The 19,352-nt window shown below is 40.0% G+C and overlaps 1 protein-coding gene across 1 annotated transcript in view; it reads left to right on the top strand.

Annotated features, from left to right (window-relative positions):
• The window catches only part of ppil2 (peptidylprolyl isomerase (cyclophilin)-like 2), a 369,843-nt gene extending 350,934 nt beyond the window's left edge, over positions 1-18,909 (top strand). The window contains exons 17-20 of the mRNA XM_072587119.1: positions 5,863-5,935; positions 8,810-8,872; positions 15,070-15,212; positions 18,274-18,909. Of these exons, the coding sequence (XP_072443220.1) occupies positions 5,863-5,935; positions 8,810-8,872; positions 15,070-15,212; positions 18,274-18,373 (379 nt within the window). The 3' untranslated portion in view covers positions 18,374-18,909. The remainder of the gene's footprint in view (positions 1-5,862; positions 5,936-8,809; positions 8,873-15,069; positions 15,213-18,273) is intronic.
• Positions 18,910-19,352: the final 443 nt, after the last annotated feature.

Here is a 19,352-nt window from a genome sequence, read left to right as displayed (position 1 = left end):
TCAGCCATGATTTTGTTGAATGATGACACAAGCTCATGGAGACATCCACTCCAATCCTTATGTTCTTACAACATGCTGCATTTCTGTTTTACGCTTTAAGGTTGAGACAACAATAACAATGATATTTAATGTCAGATTTATCTTGCTGTGACATCATCTGCTATACCTCCATCCCTTAATCCATGTCATCGCTTCTTTTCTGTACCCAGTCTCTTCTCAGCAGACTGTCTGCAGCTGACCCTTTTAAAAGCAGAAAGAATGGAACAAATTTAGAGTGATCCACACTGGGAGCTTGCTATGGTTTGTTTTGAATTGTGGAGCATTTTTTATTTGTGTGTCGCTCTATCTTAAACCTGTAGCTAGTAAAGTTTTTAGGGTCTTTAGTGTTAAACTGCACTGGTTTAAATTGCATTCAGTTTTAATAACTTCATGGTAGTATTTCTGCAAATCACATTCCTGATCATTATCAAGCAGGTAATTCCTATCTGAGAAGACAAGCAAAAAGAGATGTGCTGCTTGCTTGAGTTTGCCCAATCCAGTATATGAAAAATTACATTTCTTCAAACCTCCAGAAATGTCCAACATTTTCCATTTTCCCAATGAACGAAGATGCTAAATGTAATTTGATCCATTTAGTGCTCTTTATCATCCTGTGAGATTTGCTTTTCTGGGTTTGTTTGTTGAAGGTGGTTGGAGAGGAGCTCTCTGGCATGTTTCTCCTCTGAGGGGTCCTATTGGTGGATGGTAAAATTGAAGCCATGTAATCTTCTGGGAGAGGTAAGAAAAACCCAAAACGAAACTAGGAGCCAGGAGACGAGATAACATGCAGGCACCTCAAGCAATCAAAATCAGTCCAGTAGATCAATTGGAATACAAAATATTAGCATACTCATTTAGTGAGAACAATGGAGGCTTCTGGAAGTTTGAATTACCTTAGAAGGCAATTGGGTAAATTCATGCCAGTCCCAATAAGGGAACAACTGCTCTGGAAATTCCTCTCTAACCTCTTCAGCCAGTCAAAACAATTCTGGAATGCGAAGTATTACAATATAGATCAAAGGCTGCACAACAAAGAGATTTACCATCAAAAGCTAAACAAGGATATTTTGCAGTGCATCGTAGAATACTTGGATAGCTCGTGCAGTGCAGCACCATCTACAGAGAATCTGGGCCCTGTATAAACCGCACAAGTAACAGTAAGTCCTTTAAATCAATAAACCTGGAACTGTATGCTCGACTGGTTAATTTAGTTTCTAATTAGGTACAGAAAACAAAGTAAAGGAAGGGAAAGAAAGTGCTTGGGACAATGATATAAAAGACTAAGGATTATTAGAAGGGAGGATAGAGGACAACCAAAGCACAGAAACAGACTCTTCACTCCGACTCGTCCATGCCGACCAGATATCTGAAATTAATCTAGTCCCATTTGCCAGCACTTGGTCTCTATCCCTCTAAACCCTTCCTATTCACATACCCATCCAGTTGCCTTTTAAATGTTGTAATTGTACCAGCCTCCATCACTTCCTCTGGCAGCTCATTCCATACACACATGAGCCTTTGCATGAAGAAGTTGACCCTTAGGTTTCTTTTTACACCTTTGCCCTCACCCTAAACCTATGCCCTTTAGTTCTGGACTGAGAAATGACTTTGTCTATTTATCCTATCCATGCCCTCATGATTTTATAAACCTCTATAAGGTCACGCCTCAGTCAGTCTCTGATGCTTCAGGGAAAACAACCTCAATCTATTCAGCCTCTCCCTGTAGTTCAAACCCTCCAATCCTGGCAACATGCTTGTAAATCTTTTCTGAACCCTTTCAAGTTTCACAACAGCCTTCCTATAGGAGAAAGACCAGAATTGCACACATTATTCCAAAAGTGGCCTAACCAATGTCCTGCACAAGACCTCCCAACTCCCATACTCAATGCTCTGACCGATAAAGGAAAACGTACTAAATACCTTCTTCGGTATTCTATCTACCTGAGATTCCACTTTCAAGGAATTATAAACTAGGTAGCACTACAGCTAATTTTACATTATATTTAACTCACCAGGCAACTGAAAAGAAATGACTATTAGAAGTCAGGCAGTTACCTGCAGTGTACATCTCTAACTCATGCTCTTACACCATTGGTAATTAGTTGAAGACTTTGGAGGGTGTAGTTTGTTTCCTTGGTTGTGGAATGGGATATGATTTAGGGAATACCAAATAATATCAAACCAATCAAAGAATTTATTCTTCAAAAACCCGCAATCTAATTTAGAACATGTATCTACAGATTAGATTGTGGCCAGGTCCTCCAGCACCTAGAGAAGCAAAGCTGTCAGTATTGGCGATGAAATTTAGTGCCTGCAGTAGAATGGTTAGTGCAGTCTCAACAGATGTTACATCTTTTATTTATTTATGACCTTCATCTTTAATTCATATCAGGCATCTTTGAAAGTATGTCAACTCTTTATGCAAAGTAGTCTTTGTGCCTAATGAACAAACAAAATTGCACCTTTGAAAGCTACCTTAAGTATTCTTTCCGAACATCTGAAACATTTATTGAAGTGTTACTATTTGTTATGAAACCACCTAGTAAAGCAGTGATAGTTGGCTCTGTTGAAAGATTATAAAGGAAATTGATTTTTTTTAATTCTCTGACATGGATAGAGATATTGGCTGTCTGACAGGAAACAGAAGTGGAGAATAAACAGGTCTTTTTCGGAGTGGCAGGCAGTAACTAGTGAAGTACTGCAGGGATCAGTGAATCATAGAATCCCAACAGTGTGGAAACAGGTCATTTGGCCATTGGGTCCTCGCAGCCCCTCTGAAGAACATCCTATCCAGACCCAACCCCCAGCCCCGCCCCACCCCCACTCTGTTCCTGCATTTCCCTGGATATTATGGGCAATTTAGCCTGGCCAATCCACCTAACCTGCACATCTTTTGATTTGCTTGGACATGCTTGGAGCCCACCTTTTCACAATATGTCAGAGTGGTTTAGATGAAGAAACTAAATATATTATCTCTGAGTTTGCCTTTCCTGACCATTCTATGTGATGAGGGATCTATTAGAATGGAAGTACAGCTTCACATTTCTGAAGGAACCCTGAGCAGAATCTCCTGTCAGAAATACAGAGCTCGTTCATTGCATGAAAAGGGAGTGCAATGGTAATCTGCATGAGTTAGCCACTTCTTGGAAAATCTGATTCATTACCTCTTAAACTCTACCACTTGGGCCAAGTTTAGATTTGGTGGAACAGCTCCTTAGACCAGAAAGTCAACCTGATTAGCCACATAAACGCTGTGATGCCATGCAGGTCAGAAAGAATTGGCTCACGCCTTGACAATTCAACACACACTCGGCCGAAATCTGAAGTATTCTCAACTTTCCTGGGTAGAGACAGTTGCAGCCATACCCAGAAGATTAGATTGGATTCCCTACAGTAAGGAAACAGACCCTTTGGTCCAACAAGTCCACACCGACTCTCCCAAGAGTAACCCACCCAGACTCAGTCCTCTACCATACATTTACCCCTGACGAACACACCTAACACCTATGGGCAATTTAGCATTGCCAGTTCACCTGACCTGCACATCTTTGGATTGTGGGAGGAAACCGGAGGACCTGGAGGAAACCCATGCAGACACAGGCAGAATGTGTAAACTCCACACAGACAGTTACCTGAGGTGGGAATCAAACTCTGGTCCATGGCACTGTGAGGCAGCAATGCTAACCACTGACCCACCATGTAGTCTAGAAATAGTCTAATCAAACAAAACTCTATGCAACACCCTAAACACTGACTTCAGTAATTAATACAACTCATGCCACCATAACTGCAATGTCTACTATTTACATGATGCACTGTTGAAGCTTCTTTGACAGCCCCTCTCAAACTTCCAAGATTTAGAGTTACACGGGTAGCAGTGGATGCTCCTTTAAGTCACAAACAAGGATGTTGGTTCATATGCCTTTCCTTCACAGACACAGAATTAAAATCCTAGATCTTGCTTTGCAGTAGCATTGTGGAGGTATTATCCTCCAGACTGCAGCAGGACGTCACTACACCTCATGGCAATTAGAGATGGGCAATAAGTGCCATTGTTGCTATCCTAGAAACATCGAAAAAGAAGGAGCAGGGTAGGCCATTGAGCCCTTCGAGTCTGCTCCACCATTCAATATAATTATGGTTGATCATTTAACCAGGACCATGTTCCAGCTTTTTCCTGGTTGTTACAACACGGGGTAAACCCTTTTGCGAATTTGAACCAGATCCAAAGAAGAGCTCACCTCCCGTTGTAATCTGCTAAAGAATGAGTGACCAAGAACTACAGAAGTCCCTCTATGTAAAGAAAAAATTTTAACAATTTATTCTTTAACCCCAAGAAACACAGGAACATTAACAACTATCTACACAGGAATCCTACTTTGACTGATTAATTTATCTACCTCCCACTCTACAACAATATACTGATCTGATAAAACCCCCCGATTAAATTTGACGAAAAGAATCAAATTTCAAAAACAGCCGGTTGTTGCTGTTCCCTTGGTGTCTTTGTCTGTACTTTCCTGGGTCTTTCTTCAGTCTTTTGCTTCACAACTTTGATATGAAAAGGTACCTTTCAGAGAGCGATTCTGCAAGCCATCTGTGTTTTTTGGTGCTGTTTGTCACTCTGGCTAACTGTTCAAAATGTCCGATTTTATATACCCCAAAACATTGGACCGTCTCATTGGATGTCATCAAAACATTAAAATTCAAATTTGACTGAATTTTGGTATCTTGGGGCATAATTTTAATTGATTGGCCAAATTCAAATTTGTTGTGTACCATGGCAACACAGCTTCAACTATTTGTTTCACAACCAAATGGTACATTTTAAAACATTTCAGCACACTCTGTGCCTCTCTAGGTCCGTGCCAGCTTCCACTCTCTCTTAAAGGTACAGTATACACCTACACCTTCATAACACTCTTTTCTTTGATTCCTTTAGCCCTAAGAAGCTTAGCTAACAGAGCTAACGATAGGTGGATGAGGCACAGAGTGAGAGAGAGAGAAAGAGAGAGAAAACAATAGTTGGGCAGACAAAGGAATGGGTAAGATCAGCCTGGAGGAATCAACAGCTGCTAATAGGTAGCAGCCCATGTGAAGACAATGTCTGGTGTGTAGGGGTTGGGCGAAGGTGCTCAGGCCCTACAATTATTGAATTTGATACAGAGTCCTGAAGGCTGCATCATGTCCCCAAGAGGAAAATGAGATGCTGCACATCTAGCTTGTACTGGATTTCACTGGACCACTGCAGCAAACCCAAGGCAGAGATGTTGGCCAGGGGACATGGTGGCATGTTGAAATGGAAGGCAACAAGGAGGTCAGAGTCATCTTTGCAGACAGAACATAAGTGTTGTGCAACGCCGCAGCCCAGTCTGTGTTTCAACTCCCCAAAGTAGAGATCACATAGGGCGCAACGAATACAGTGGACTAAATTGAGATGGATGCAGGTAAATTGATGCTTCACTGGAAGATATGTCTGCGGTAATGACTTGTAAACTGCAGAGGCAAGTCTCCCACACCACTTTCTATCTCGCCCGGACCATGACCCCACCATTGAACATATTGTCTCCACAATGGACACAAGAGGCAAGAACTGGAAGTTGGATAGTTTATCAAAATTTCAGTTTTATGTCAACTTTCAGTTGATGTTCACACAGAAATAAGAAAAGAGAAGTGAAAAGTCTTCATGTGTGCTCATATTTAACTGAATGTCTGTTAACTGTATCTTGTAACTTCGTTTCTTCTTAACTACATATGAATTGGGGATGTGAATTGTGCAGCAGTTATAAAATAGCTGTAATTTTCTTTCTGTTTAAATTTCAGAGTCGTTGGTGGTTTTGAGACCTTGACAGCTATGGAGAATGTGGAGAGTGATGTAAAGACCGACCTGCCAAAGGTAAGCCTAGTCTAAAGACAGCATGATCTTTGAGAGCACAAACTGGATTTCCCCCACGCTGGAGCAGAAGCAGGTTGTGGACCTGGAAATCTCGCTTCTGTTTCAGCACTCCCCAATCTTGGCAAGGGAGGGAGAGAACATTGCCTTCAGAACTGCCCTGCACCTACCATCACAGGGATCGGGGAGATTAAAAGCCCATCTCTTAAAAGATTTCTAATAATCCCAGATGAAGCTAGCAATTTGTCAGATTGGCTGAATGAAAGAAAAGGCACCACAAGGGGCTAGTCATAGATAAAGAGAAGTTTATGAAGGTCAGTAAGGATGCTTTCTAAAGTTTGTGTTTAACTCTCTGAAGGTAAAGTTACAAAAGCTCATTTGCAGGAATGGAGGCAGATTAAGGACTTTACCAGTTCAATGATCATTACCCTTCTGGAATGATCTGGGCATCAGGGGTGTGTGCATGAATAGACTCCACCTGAGCATGAGGCCTTGAAGCCTGCAGATGGCATTGGTGCAGCACCCTTGTAAATCAAAGCCAGTGGAGATGAGGCCAGTGTAGGACAAGTAGCACTGGATGCTAGGAAGGTGAAGAGAGATACAAGAGGCACAAAGGAATTATCTTGAGAACAGGATCTGTAAGTAAAGGTAAAGAGACCTTTAGGTGACTGAGATTGAGTGGCAAAGGAAGATGTGAATCACTGGGCAGAAAGTTAGAGACATCTGCCTTTATTAGCTGCACACGTCTGTGGTATCTCTCAGGCAGCTGTACACTGGTACACACATTGATTACAGTTAAGAAGAAACGAAGTTACAAGAAAAGATGCAGTTAACAGACATTCAGTTAAATATGAGCACACATGAAGACTTTTCACTTCTCTTTTCTTATTTCTGTGTGAACATCAACTGAAAGTTGACATAAAACTGAAATTTTGATAAACTATCCAACTTCCAGTTCTTGCCTCTTTATCAATATGCTATATTCATAACTGATGGAGCATCCCAAACTCAGAATGCACTGAGTTCAGTACATAGATCAGTGCCATGCAGTACTCCCCCTGACAATAGGCTTGGTGTTCTGCTGCACTTTTCACTACATGGCCCTAAAGAGCTGTGAACCTGGAAGGACAGAGGATTCAATTTATCAGGAATGGACAGAGGGAGGAACAGACAGGGACATGTGAGAGGGATTGGAGGTAGAGGCAGCTGATGCTGAGCAGAGAGGTGTTCCTGTCATCCTCCTCCAGGAAGAAGACCCCTCTCCTCTATCTCCTCAGTACCAGATCTCTTGATGCCCTGTGGCTTCTAGCTTTCCTGTGATACAGTGGCAGGCTTTGGCACAAACTCTATCAGGACAGCCAGTAGCCTCAGTGATAGTTTTCCTTGGGATATGCAGTGCACCCACATTCCTGTTCTCAGTGGTTTTTATTGGTCAAAAACATCTGTTTTGGAAATTCCATCTGTTTTCCACCAAAGATGAGTTTCTGACAGAAAAACATATTTACCTCCTGTTTCCCATTTCCAAGAGAAAAATCCAGCCCATGTTTCTGTTCTCCCCTTTTCTATCATATCATAATGTCCAGCTAGCAGTTAATATGCTATCTTCCAGTTGACGTAGCTATTGCTAGAATGAGTTCCAAGTTTTTCCTCGTAAAATTTCTATCACATCATGATTTTTAAATTATTCACTCTTCTTTTCTTGTATCATGCAGCGATGCTGTGTTGATGCCATTGTGTGAAAGGATAACCTCATCCGTAGTTAATGTGCCTACAGATGTCCTGGCCTTTCACTGTGCTCACGTGAGCAGCACTCATTACTGAGGGTCAATTCTTCTGCCTATTTTAATGCCATGGTCTAATGAGATGTTGGTGAAACTGAAAATCTGATTGTCCCCTGAATATAAGCATCTTTGTCCTGAGGCCACCAGTAGCAACAAGATGCCATTCTGTAGTGCCTTTCATGTTGAAAAATGTTCTAAGGCACTTCACATTTGTACAATCAGAAACAGAAGTCATATGTCTGGAGCTCTCTGTCTATCAGAATTCACTTCCGAGGATTGCAAACTGAAGTAAAATATAAATAAATTTAAAACTAAGCCTTTGTGAATGCAGCTTATTTCTATATTATTATGTTAAGTATATTGGGACAACTTACCGTTAATGGAGTATTATACTTGTGTACCTCGCCTTAATTACTTGCCAAAAAGAGTGTTTTGATCTAGTGTCATTGCCAATGCATTTTGTGATATTGCCCATCCATCCATCTGTCAATACTCCGTAAGTGTCACAGACGTTTGAAGGTAGTCCATGCTTTTCATAACAGACTGAATCCCTTAAGGATTTGGATTAAGGTGGAATATCTGTCAAGATCCCAATCAGTTCATAAGATGAAAGAAAACTTGCATAGTTTTCTGTGTACATCATTGTACTCGGTACTTAAGTGAAAAAACTTACATTATTAATTTTTAAAACTAAATTCAAAATAAACATGCATGGCATGTAAGTCCTTCAATTCTAAACTGTCTCATGCTTTGCCCAAAATATTCTAAGCTGCGATCCAACATTAAATTCATGAATCACATCTCAGCCCCAAATAGAACATTACTTTTGGTGAAAGAAATGAAAATTGAATTGTTGGTTCTGAAACTTAATAAGTAGATGTAATTGAAATATTTTATCAGCTAGCATTTGCACCTTGCTTTGACTAACCGCTGAAATCATAGATAGCCAAGAATTTTGGTCGGGGTCTCCTGGCTGAATACTGGTCTTTGTGTATTTATGCTAATTCCCAGAAACTCTGTGTTTCAAACTGTGGCAAAGTTCATTTAGCATCCACGTTCCCAACAGTTGAGCTTTGTTTTTTCTCTCCACCTATAGGAAGAGATCAAAATTGAGAGGACAGCAGTGTTTGTGGATCCTTTTGAAGAAGCAGATGTTTTGGTAAGTGCTTGGCAAGATATAATCATTTGTTCAGACATCATCTCCTTTAACTCTGCCACAGCCTAAACTTAATGGTGATAATTCAAGTAAAATGAGCACATTATTTGAACCTGTATGAGCCATAGGGCAACTAGAGTTAAGAGCCAGCCTGCCTTTAATGGAACATTGATCTTTGGCCAAATAGCTTATATTATAATAGATCACCTTGCCTGAAATATTTGGCCTAGTGTATGTCAGCTATGACTCAGTAACACGTTTCTCTCAGAGTCAGAAGTTAAAAACTCATGTCCCTTTTCGGACATTTCAGGACACAAATCTCAGCTGACAAGCCAGTGCAATACAGAGGGAGCACTGGGCTGTTGAGGTTGAGGTCTCAGATGAACATAAAGGATCCCATCTCAGTATTTTGAAGCAGTTTGGGAAGTTATCCATGGTGTCCTGGCTATTATTTATCCTTTAAGCAATATCACATAGAAGGTGGAATAACTGGTCATAATTGTATTGCTGTGTGGCATTTGGCTTCTATATTTGCTGGATTTAAAAGGTCTGTCCATTTCAAAAAGACCTCATTGGCTGCAAAGTACATTGGAATGTTCTGAAGTTTTGAAAAGACCTTTATACTATCAAAGGCAGTTTTCCTTTTTCTCCTTTCTCCCACTGAGGCTCAGCTGAGCTTTGTATTCCTCAATACATCAACAGAGATGTAGCAGAGTAGACATTTCAGACTTTTCCATTCACTCTTTAACAGCGACCTCAGCTGGAACTGGGTGAGGAAAAGGCTGACGCTTCTTAATGTTGCTGTATCAGTGGTGCTGCTGACTGAGTCTACATCAGAAGACAGCTGATTACAGTGTAGTCTGTGATGTCAGCACTATCAAAACCATGAGACAGTAAAGAAATAATCTATATTTATGCAACACGTCTATTGTATCCTGAGGACATTCCAAAGTAACTGACATTCACTGAGTTATTTTTCTGGTTTTAGTCACTTTGTGGAGACACACAGGTGTTTTAGGTGTTTCTGTAAGTATCTTAAAAAATAATTAACTCTGAGTGTTGGTACTCTAGGAAGTGAGTCTGGAAATCATAATGGAAAATACAGAGATGGCAGAACAGGTATTTTGTATCAGTGATCACTACATAGAATATATATCATCCCAGAGATAGCTGTAGTCAGGAAATAGAGAGGGGGCGGAACTCAGGAAAATTGCAATCACCAAGGAAGTGTGCAAAGAACCTCAGTCCTGATTGAATTCATTTTAGGGAGTTTAAAAGAGATGGCAAGTGAGATAGTCGATGTGTTGGTTCTAATTTTCCAAAATTCTCCAGGATCAGGTCCATTAAATTGGAAGTTAGTGAATGGGGGAATGTGATTTAAAGTAGGAAACTATATGGTAGTATCTTTCTTCCCCACTGTAATCAGACTTTTGAACGGACCTCTCAAATGTTAATGTTAATCTCACTCTCTCTCTCTCTCTCTCTCTTCATCTTCTCTGTGGCTGTAACACTGTATTCTGCACTCTTGAGCTACCCTGATGCACTTTGTACGATACGATCTGCTGGTATAGCACACAAAACAACACTTTTCAAGGTATCTCAGTACCTGTGACAACAATAAATCAAATCAAATGTGGATGTTGCTGGCTAGATCAGCATTTATTACCCATTTACAGTTAGCTTAATATCTGTCATAAATAGTGTTAGAAACTTGCAGGACATTAAAAGAAAATGTTTAAGGCAAATTCAACATAGTTTTGTGAAAAAGAAATCATGTTTACTGAAATTTATTAAGTTCTTTGAAGTAATGACTTATGCTATAGGTAAAAGGGAGCCAGTGATGTATTGTACTTGGATTTCCAGAAGGGATTTGATAAGTTACCACATCAAAAGTTGTTGCAGAAAATAAAGACTCACTGAGTAAGGAGTAACATATTGATATAGATGTAAGATTGACTAACTGACAGAGAGCAGAGTCAGCGTAATCGATTGACAGAATATCACATGTGGTCCACCACAGGCATTACCATTTTATTGATTTGTATAAATTACTTGAATAATGGTACCAAAGATATGGTTGCTAAATTTACTCATGACACAAAGATAGAAAAGTTAATGAGACAAGATCTAAAAAAGGCTCCAAAGGAAGACAGATAGGTTTGATAGGCTAAATGAGTGGCAAAGATCTGGCAAATGGAGTGTAATGTTGGAAAGTGTGGAATTAACCATCTTGGGAAGAAGAATAAAAAAAAGCATATCACATTTTGAGTGATTACAGAGGTGTGAGCTGCAGAGAGATCTGGGCATCCTAGTGCATGAATTGATGAGAGCACATCTGGAGTACTATACAAGGTATAGTTTTCCTTCCTTATGGAAGCATGTAAATACACTAGAAGCAGTTCAAAGCAGTTCATACCTGGGTTGTTTGCATTGTCTTATGAGAAAAGGACAGACAGAGTTTAGAAGAGAGAACTTGATTAGGGCATATAAGATCTTGAGGGGAACTTGATGGATTGGTTGTAGAGAGGATGTTTCCTCTTGTGGGGGAATCTAGAACTAAGGGTCACTATTTTTAAAAAAAAAAGGTCACTGATTTAAAATGGATGAGAATTTTTTATCCTCTGAGGGTTGTAAGTCTTTGAAGCTCTCTTTCTCCAAAGTGGAAGCAAAATCTTCTAGATTTTTTTAAAGACAGTGGGAGATAGATCCTTGATGAGCAAGTGGGTGAAAGCTTATCAGGGATTGTTGGGAATGTGGAATCGATGTTACAATCAGATCAGCCATGATCTTATTAAATAGAGGAACTGGTTTGAAGAACCAGATAGCGTACTTTGACTCATAACTCAGATATTCATATGTTTTGAATTAATATAAATTACAACCAATAGGAAGGATATTTTAGATTCCTGATGAAGGGCTTATACCCAAAACATCAATTCTCCTGCTCCTCAGATGTTGCCTGACCTGTTGTGCTTTTCCAGCACCACACTCTCGACTCTGATCTCCAGCATCTGCAGTCCTCACTTTCTACTAGGATATTTTAGATGGCAGGGATGAACAGGTAACAGCATGCAGTATCAAAGACCTCCCACCTCTCCCCCTATCCAGTCTAGGTGATTACCTTTTAACAAATTCATAGTACACGTTACACACCTGCAAGGCATTGAGTGCTGGAACCCAAGTGAAGTCCAGGTGAAACATTTTAACAGCTAGTCATGGGACTTAATGAATACCCTCAGTCAGTTTACAACTCCTAGCTTTTTTTAACAGATCTTTAATGTAGTAAAATATCCCAAGGTGCTTTGTGGGAGAGTTATGAAACAAAATTTGGTATTGAGCTTTAAGGAGGATGACCAAAAGCCCATTCAAAGAAACTGTCTTTAAAGAGCACCTCAAGGGAAGAAAAAGAGGCAGATGAATTGAGCAGGTGTTTTGCATCAATCTTCACTGGAGAGAATGTAAATAACAACCCAGGAATGGCTGTAAATCAGAAAAAGGGAGGGAGGCAGGTCACTCAAGAAAATTATGTTCACCAAGTCCAGGTTGTGATCAACTTAATCTGATGGTCTTATCAGACAAAGCCATGACTATCAGAGATGACGTAATTAAACTTTAAATAGCAGTGTCCCTACCTCTGAGCCAGGAGGTCAGGTTCAAGTCCTACCAGATATCTGTAATTGCATCTCTGAATAGTTTCATTAGAAAATATCTAAAATGCTCATGAGGCCAGAGTTGGAGGAGAATGGGTTGTAGGGCTACAGGAGATTACTAATAGGAAAGATCAAGGCCATGCTGAAAATTTAAAATAAGGTTGAAATTTTTGAAACCAGTGTTGATGAATCAGAAAACAATGTAGAGGTGATGGGTGACTGGGATATAGGCACATAGCTTTGGACGATGCTTGATGAAAGACCAACTTGATGCTTGATGATGTAGCAGACCAACCAGGGGTGTGTTGGTTTAGAGACCACAGAGGCTTGAATGAAGCTTTAAACAGCAGATGTAGAGGTCGAAATAGACAAATGCAGAAGATGTGTTGAAACTCTGAAAGGTCTGAAAATGTTTTTTTTTCCCAGTCTTTGGTTGAAGCAATTTCTTTTCATCTATTTGGGCAAGCAATGCGACAGTTTAAAAACAAGGGAGGGAGGTGAGAGAAGTGTTTCTGAAGTGGAGTTGAGTGGTGTTGGTGTATATGTGGAAAGTGACAGCAGCACATAAGTGAGGTTAAGGGGCTATAGTGGAGCAGCGGTACCGGCCCTACCTTTGATCCTGAAGACTGGGGTTCAGGCTCTTCTGGTACACTGGTAGTACCCTTTCCTCTGGGCCAGGAGGCCTGGTTTTGTCTCACCTGCTCTGAGGTGTGTCATAATATCTCTAAACAGGTTGATGAGAAAATATCTATAAGTCAGAAAAAAGATGGGGCCAATGAAATATCCTTAGGAATGGTCTGCAAGTCTGTAGGGAAGCCATTACATCTGGCTGTATCTGGAATGTTCTAGAATGGAACCAACAAGTGCAGTCCCATCCAGCTAGGCTACAGCAAAGAGGCTTTACAGGAGGATGATGTGATTAACCATGTCTTGGACTGTAGGCATACCAAGGAAGTAAGGAAGGACCTTTATCGCAGTCACATCGGATGTGATTTGTGATTCTGATAAGAACAGCTGCAGTATTTTGGCTGGGGAGAAACCTAATTGGAGGAATTCAAATGTGGAGGTCTAAGAAAGACAGTCATGGACTTCAGGAAACAACATCACATTTGCAGGCTTTGGACAAGGAAGGAAGAAGTGTAGTTCACTCAGACTGAGGTGTCAAGATGCGTTTTATTTGTAAAGGAGATTTGGGATAACTTTGAAAGAGAGGAAGAAATTAGCTGAGGGGAAAGAACTGTTAACAGTATCTACTAACAGAGGAGTCAGGAAGTAAGTTGGATGGCCACCACTTTAGTGGGAGTAGGGTCAGGAGAGCAGGAAGTAAGCTCTCATAGGCAAGATGAACTTGGAGAGGGCAGCTTTAGGGCTAGACATGGCAAGGAAATCTAAGGGAAGTGGGTAAAGACAGCTGAGAGGATGGTCTAAATCAGACCGAGGAGTTTAATAAGAAAATTTCCTGTGGGGAAAGACGCCAGGCAGTATCTCTGCAGTTAGAGCAGAAGCCAATAGTGTTTTTAGACAAGGCAGATCTGCTGGTGAATAACTGATTTAGTTATTCACCACATTCATCAAAATCTGCTGTGAACTGAGTATTGTCAACTACATTGCAGTCACTTAGATGTTTCTGAGTAATTAACTGCCTTTTTATTATGCACTGAAATTTGTTTTAAACCCACATCAGACCTCACCTCCAAAATTAAACGCATAACAAAAATTGTGATTTGGTTGAACACATTTGGATTTTTTTCTGAGCTTCCAACTAAACAGTGTGCCAGCGAGCTGACTGGGAGAGAGTTGCCTGAGTGTTTCTGAAGCAGAAAGTGTAGAAAGCCAATTGGCATACACCGTTAAAACAATCTTGGTTAGTAACAATATTTGCACTTCTCTTCACTGTTGGACTCGACAATTTCTAATTGACATTTTCCGCAGCAGTGTTATTTAGGCCTACTGCGTGACAAGCATGGTATAATAGTTTCGCAGATCTTTTCATACCAAGAGGGAGAAGAGCATTGTTCTTGATCCTGATCAGTACATCACTTTATTCAATGTAAACTTCAGGTTGTTTCATTGAGTGTTTAGACACCACAGAAGAAAGGTTTATCAAATATTTTACAATGGGGACCACCATTTTTAATCTGCATTAATTATTAACAGTCTGCCTTTTCTACTTGGCCTTTGAGCCATGGAACTGGGTTGGTCAGAACTGATGACATGTGAAAGTTCCACCTTATTTTCTAATAAAGTAATGGTTGGTTAAGTGTCAAAGGCTATATAGTAGATTCAGATTAATCCAAATTGCCAAACAGAACTAGCCCAATGAATTTCCATTGATACCATTCACCCTCAAGCCTGTTTTTCAATCAGAGATTACAGTTTGAAGACATCACCACAATAACTTCAGGATGAGTGTATCACTTTGGAGTTGAATATTAAAGCATCATCTAGTGGAGGTGGCTATTTCAAGACCTGTAAAGTTGTATATACTACAGGGTGAAAGTGTCTTGCACAGTGTGAAAGTTGTATTACCAGTTGTTTATTTGTTGTCAGATCGCCGAAGAACGTGAGAAAGCTCGGAACAAGGAGGAAGAGGAAAAGGCCAAAGCAATGCCAGTTGTGCCTAAAAGTAGTTCAAATGATGGCCCAAAAATCTACCGGCAAGGTGTTGGGAAATACATTAACATGGCAGCTACGTAAGTGACTTTTTCCATTCTCATAGCACTTCAAAAAGAACTCTGAAACCTTCACAACAAATGTGCAAGGTTCAGGAAAATGAGGTACTGATTTTAGCAACAAAAAATGTCATCAGATGCTCTAAAGGAGAGTCACAGGGCTCGAAACGTTAACTCTGCTTTCTCTTCACAGATGCTGCCAGACCTGCTGAGGTTCTTCAGCAAGTTCTGTTTTTGTTTGTCATCAGATCACTTGGTGGTTTGAAATCACTGCACTAACTGTCTGATGCTTCCAACTACTTGCATTTTATCAATGTGTAGCAATTTTCATTTTTAATTTTGCTTTGACAGTTCTTCAGGCATTTTTATACACTTGCCTTGCTGTTTTATGGTGCTCTTCAGTGGAGACAAACAGAGCAACTTTGGATACTATCTACCCCATAATATCTGATACTGCTCCACAATAAATGATGAAAGGTGCAAAAATAAAATTGTATATGATTAAAATTTATAAATGCTGGGAATTTCGTAGAATTCCTATAATGTGGAAATAGATCATTCAGCCTGTCAAGTCCACCCAGGCCCATCCCTACCCCTGTAACCCTGCATTTCCCATGACTAATCTACCTACCTTGCACATCCTTGGACACTATTGTCAATTTAGCATAGTCAACCTACCTATCCTGCACATCTTTGGAGTTTTGGAGGAGACTGGAGCACCTGGAGGAAACCAACGCCGACACTGGGAGAATGTGCAAACTCCACAAAGTCAGTCGCTTGAGGTGGGAATTGAACCCAGGTTCCTGGTGCTGTGAGGCAGCAGTGCCAACTACTTAACCACCGTGCCGCCCCCAAAAAAGGGACAGTAGTTCAAACAATATCAATAAAGAGAACAGATATCTTGTGTACCCTCATTAAAATGGTTTTGCTGAAGACTGCATAGCAAAATGTCACGACGTGCTGCTGACTGGTCAGTATGTTTTTCCATCATTTCCTCATAGGATAACAGTTGGAATTGCCTGAAGTAATTGCCTTAGGTGGACAGTCTCTTGGTTTTAATTGTCTGTAGCTCTGAGGCCATATCAGTCAATCACAATTGGACAGCAAGCTGTCTTTGGTCTTTGCTGTTAAGGGCCCTTCTTTGGAGCATGGTTTACTTTGATACTGCAAACACTTTGTTTTTGCTTCAGAACACTGACATATGTTGGTTTGCTACCCTCTTGATTCTGTGTACCTGTCCCTTCTTCAGCCTGAAGTACAGGCTTAATGTGTGAATAACTGCTGGTTTTGTAACCTCGCCTTACTTGTAGGATGTGTTTTCTAACCATTTCCATCACAATTCAGCCCAAGCTGAAAATCACCAGTCCTTCCACGACAGACAAAGACCAAATCTATTTAAATATGGCACTTGTTGTATAAGAGTAGAAAGTCCTGGAGATACAATTTATGACTAATTAAGTCCACAGACATATGATTATATTATTCCTGTGATCAATCAATGACAATAATAGATGGCATTAATCTCGTGCTTTTATCAGACTAAAGTATCACACTAAGATGATCCACAAGATGAATCTACCAGGTTTTGACATCGAGCCAATGTTCCTCTGAGCAGCACAGATGCACAGCCAGACTATAATAAACAGGCTGCACACTACCAGTATTTGTTCAAGAAGCATGCGTGCGTGACCACTTGATGCATGTCAATGTCTGTGCAGTGCAATAAACTAACACACGTACAAAAATGAAAGGGACCATTGTAAGCCAAATAAGGAAGATATTAGGATAGACGTTGAGAAGCATGGTCACAGAAGTAAGCTTCCAGGAGAACCTTTGGTGGTGGGGGGGTGAGCTCCTGAGAGATTCAGTACAGTAATTGTAGAGTTTAGAGTTCAAACAGCTAAAAGCACAGCCAGCAATGGTAAAATAATTTTAAAAAGTTTGATTTTTAAGGACAACAGATATTTTCTTTGGAAATACATACAGGAGAAAATGGAAATTTAGGCAGCTTTGTTACAGAGAAAGAACTCATTTTTCTGTACCTTAAGGGAAATTGAACTGTATGTTTAATTAATGATTACACAATGATATGTATTTTTCTGAAGAAACTGGATTTTGATACATTTGTGGAACATGCTGACACCAAATGTCTTTGAAAATAAAATGTAACTGTGCAACAACAGGATTTAGATTGTTTGTAAATGTCAGTTTCATTCTGAATTGGGAGGAAATATATCAGTTGAAACACACACTTGTAAAAAGCCTACAGCAATCAAAATTGCACTTTTTCTCTCTCTCTCTCTCTCTCTCTCTCTCTCTCTTTAAGTGCCAAAGAAAAATACTGAAAGACTTTGCAAAAGGAAAGAAAATTTGTAATTTAAGCAAGACCTAGGTATAACTGACCAGCTACTAAATTATGACTTGTCACAGTTGGTAGCAACAAGATATCATCACCAAAATGAAGGCTGGCACCTGAAAAGTCAGCTCACTCCACTCCTTTCGGCTTGGACTTTGATCCACAAACTTTGTTGTTTTCTGTCCATATTTTCCACCCGCACTACTCCTAAAAAGACTCTCAACTGTCTGTCCATCATGTGTGTGTTTGAATTTAAAGACAATTCAGTTGAAGTTTGCATATTTGTCATAGATTAAATTTTTGTCACATGTTAGAGGATAAATTTGTGCAATACATAAAGTTTGTTTTGTAATTTTGTTTTTCCTTGCTGAAACCTGTTCTGGGTTCTTTTTTATCTCGGTTAATAGTGACAGACAGGGATTTATCATCTTCGAGATGAAAGTGCGTGTTTCTGTGCCGTATGACAGTAATTTATACTCATGTTGATTTATGAAATATTGGAGCTTGGTTTCCACTACACTATTGGCCACAAGGGCATGACAATACTAAGCCACAAATGGAGGAGGTTACAGAGACAGGGTTGAATGAGACTGTGAATGAATTTGAAAACAAGAATGACATTTTAAATCAAAGAATGTAAGTTTTGTTGCACTACTCTGGTTTACACTATAATCTCGTTTTCAATTGGCCCATCACGATTTTCATGTTTTTTTTTGTCTAAACTAGAAAACGAGTGGCAGTGGATCAAGATAGTAGCCCGTCCACCAGCAGCAGCAGCAAAAAGATTAAAGGGATTACTGGTTTTGGTAACTTCAGCTCATGGTAGAACTGAAGCAATCAGCAAATGAAGAGACCAGCAGCAGACAGCAGTGTTGGCACTCAACTCTACAAGATCTCTTTCACATTCAAAAGACCTATAATATCATAGGTTGCCAAAGAAGTGACTGATATTCAATGTAAAGTACTCTTTCTGCAATAAGTAAATGTAGTGAGGTAGTGAAGCATAATGTTAAAGTTTCCATTTTTAGTGTATATGAGAGTGTTGCATTTGTTTCCTTGATGATGGACCAGGATCTGCATATTGTTGCAATCTGCTGATGCTATGACCAGTTATCATTTCTCTTTTTATTAAAAAAACATAAATTTTCTTCATGTTGCTCCAATTAAACTAACATGTTTCTTAGCTGAGATGATTCATCCTGCTGTTTGGTGGTGCGATCCTGTTGAATTCACACTTTCTCATATGGAAGCTAAGCAGATGTAAAAGGACATTGCTCATGTGTTTGTTTCCATTGCAGTGAGTAACTCTGGCACTGCCTCTGACCGGACGACTCAAATAAAGCTCATTTTACTTTCATAAAATGATTGAAACATTACAGAGTGCTCTTCCTGCTCCAGTAACTTCTGCCGCTTTGCTAAGGACTAAACAAAGCTCAACGTGAGTACTGTGGCTACAATAAAAGGACTTTAGTCATCAAAATGGTCTAATCTACAATGTGTAGGGGCAGGAAATGGCTCACTTGAATTAATTTGAGTGCAGACCCGGCTGTCTGCTGCTTCAACAGGCCCCAACACTGATGTTGAATTTGACGCTGAAGTACCCAGTTGGGTAAGATTGAAAATACATATGAGGTGGGACCTAGATATAAAATGATCTAATATTTCTTTTCCCCCTCATTTCCTACTGAGAACAGAGGACATTGTATGCTTGTTAATCAGAAGGCTTATTTTCTGCAAACATGGAATTGGAGTTAGCAATCACATTAGATTGCTTGGGAAAGGACTCAAATCTGAATCATCCCCAA

Source organism: Chiloscyllium punctatum, chromosome 17 (assembly GCF_047496795.1).
Source record: "Chiloscyllium punctatum isolate Juve2018m chromosome 17, sChiPun1.3, whole genome shotgun sequence".
Taxonomy (NCBI): Eukaryota; Metazoa; Chordata; class Chondrichthyes; order Orectolobiformes; family Hemiscylliidae; genus Chiloscyllium; species Chiloscyllium punctatum.
This window is presented reverse-complemented; position numbering and strand designations above follow the sequence as displayed.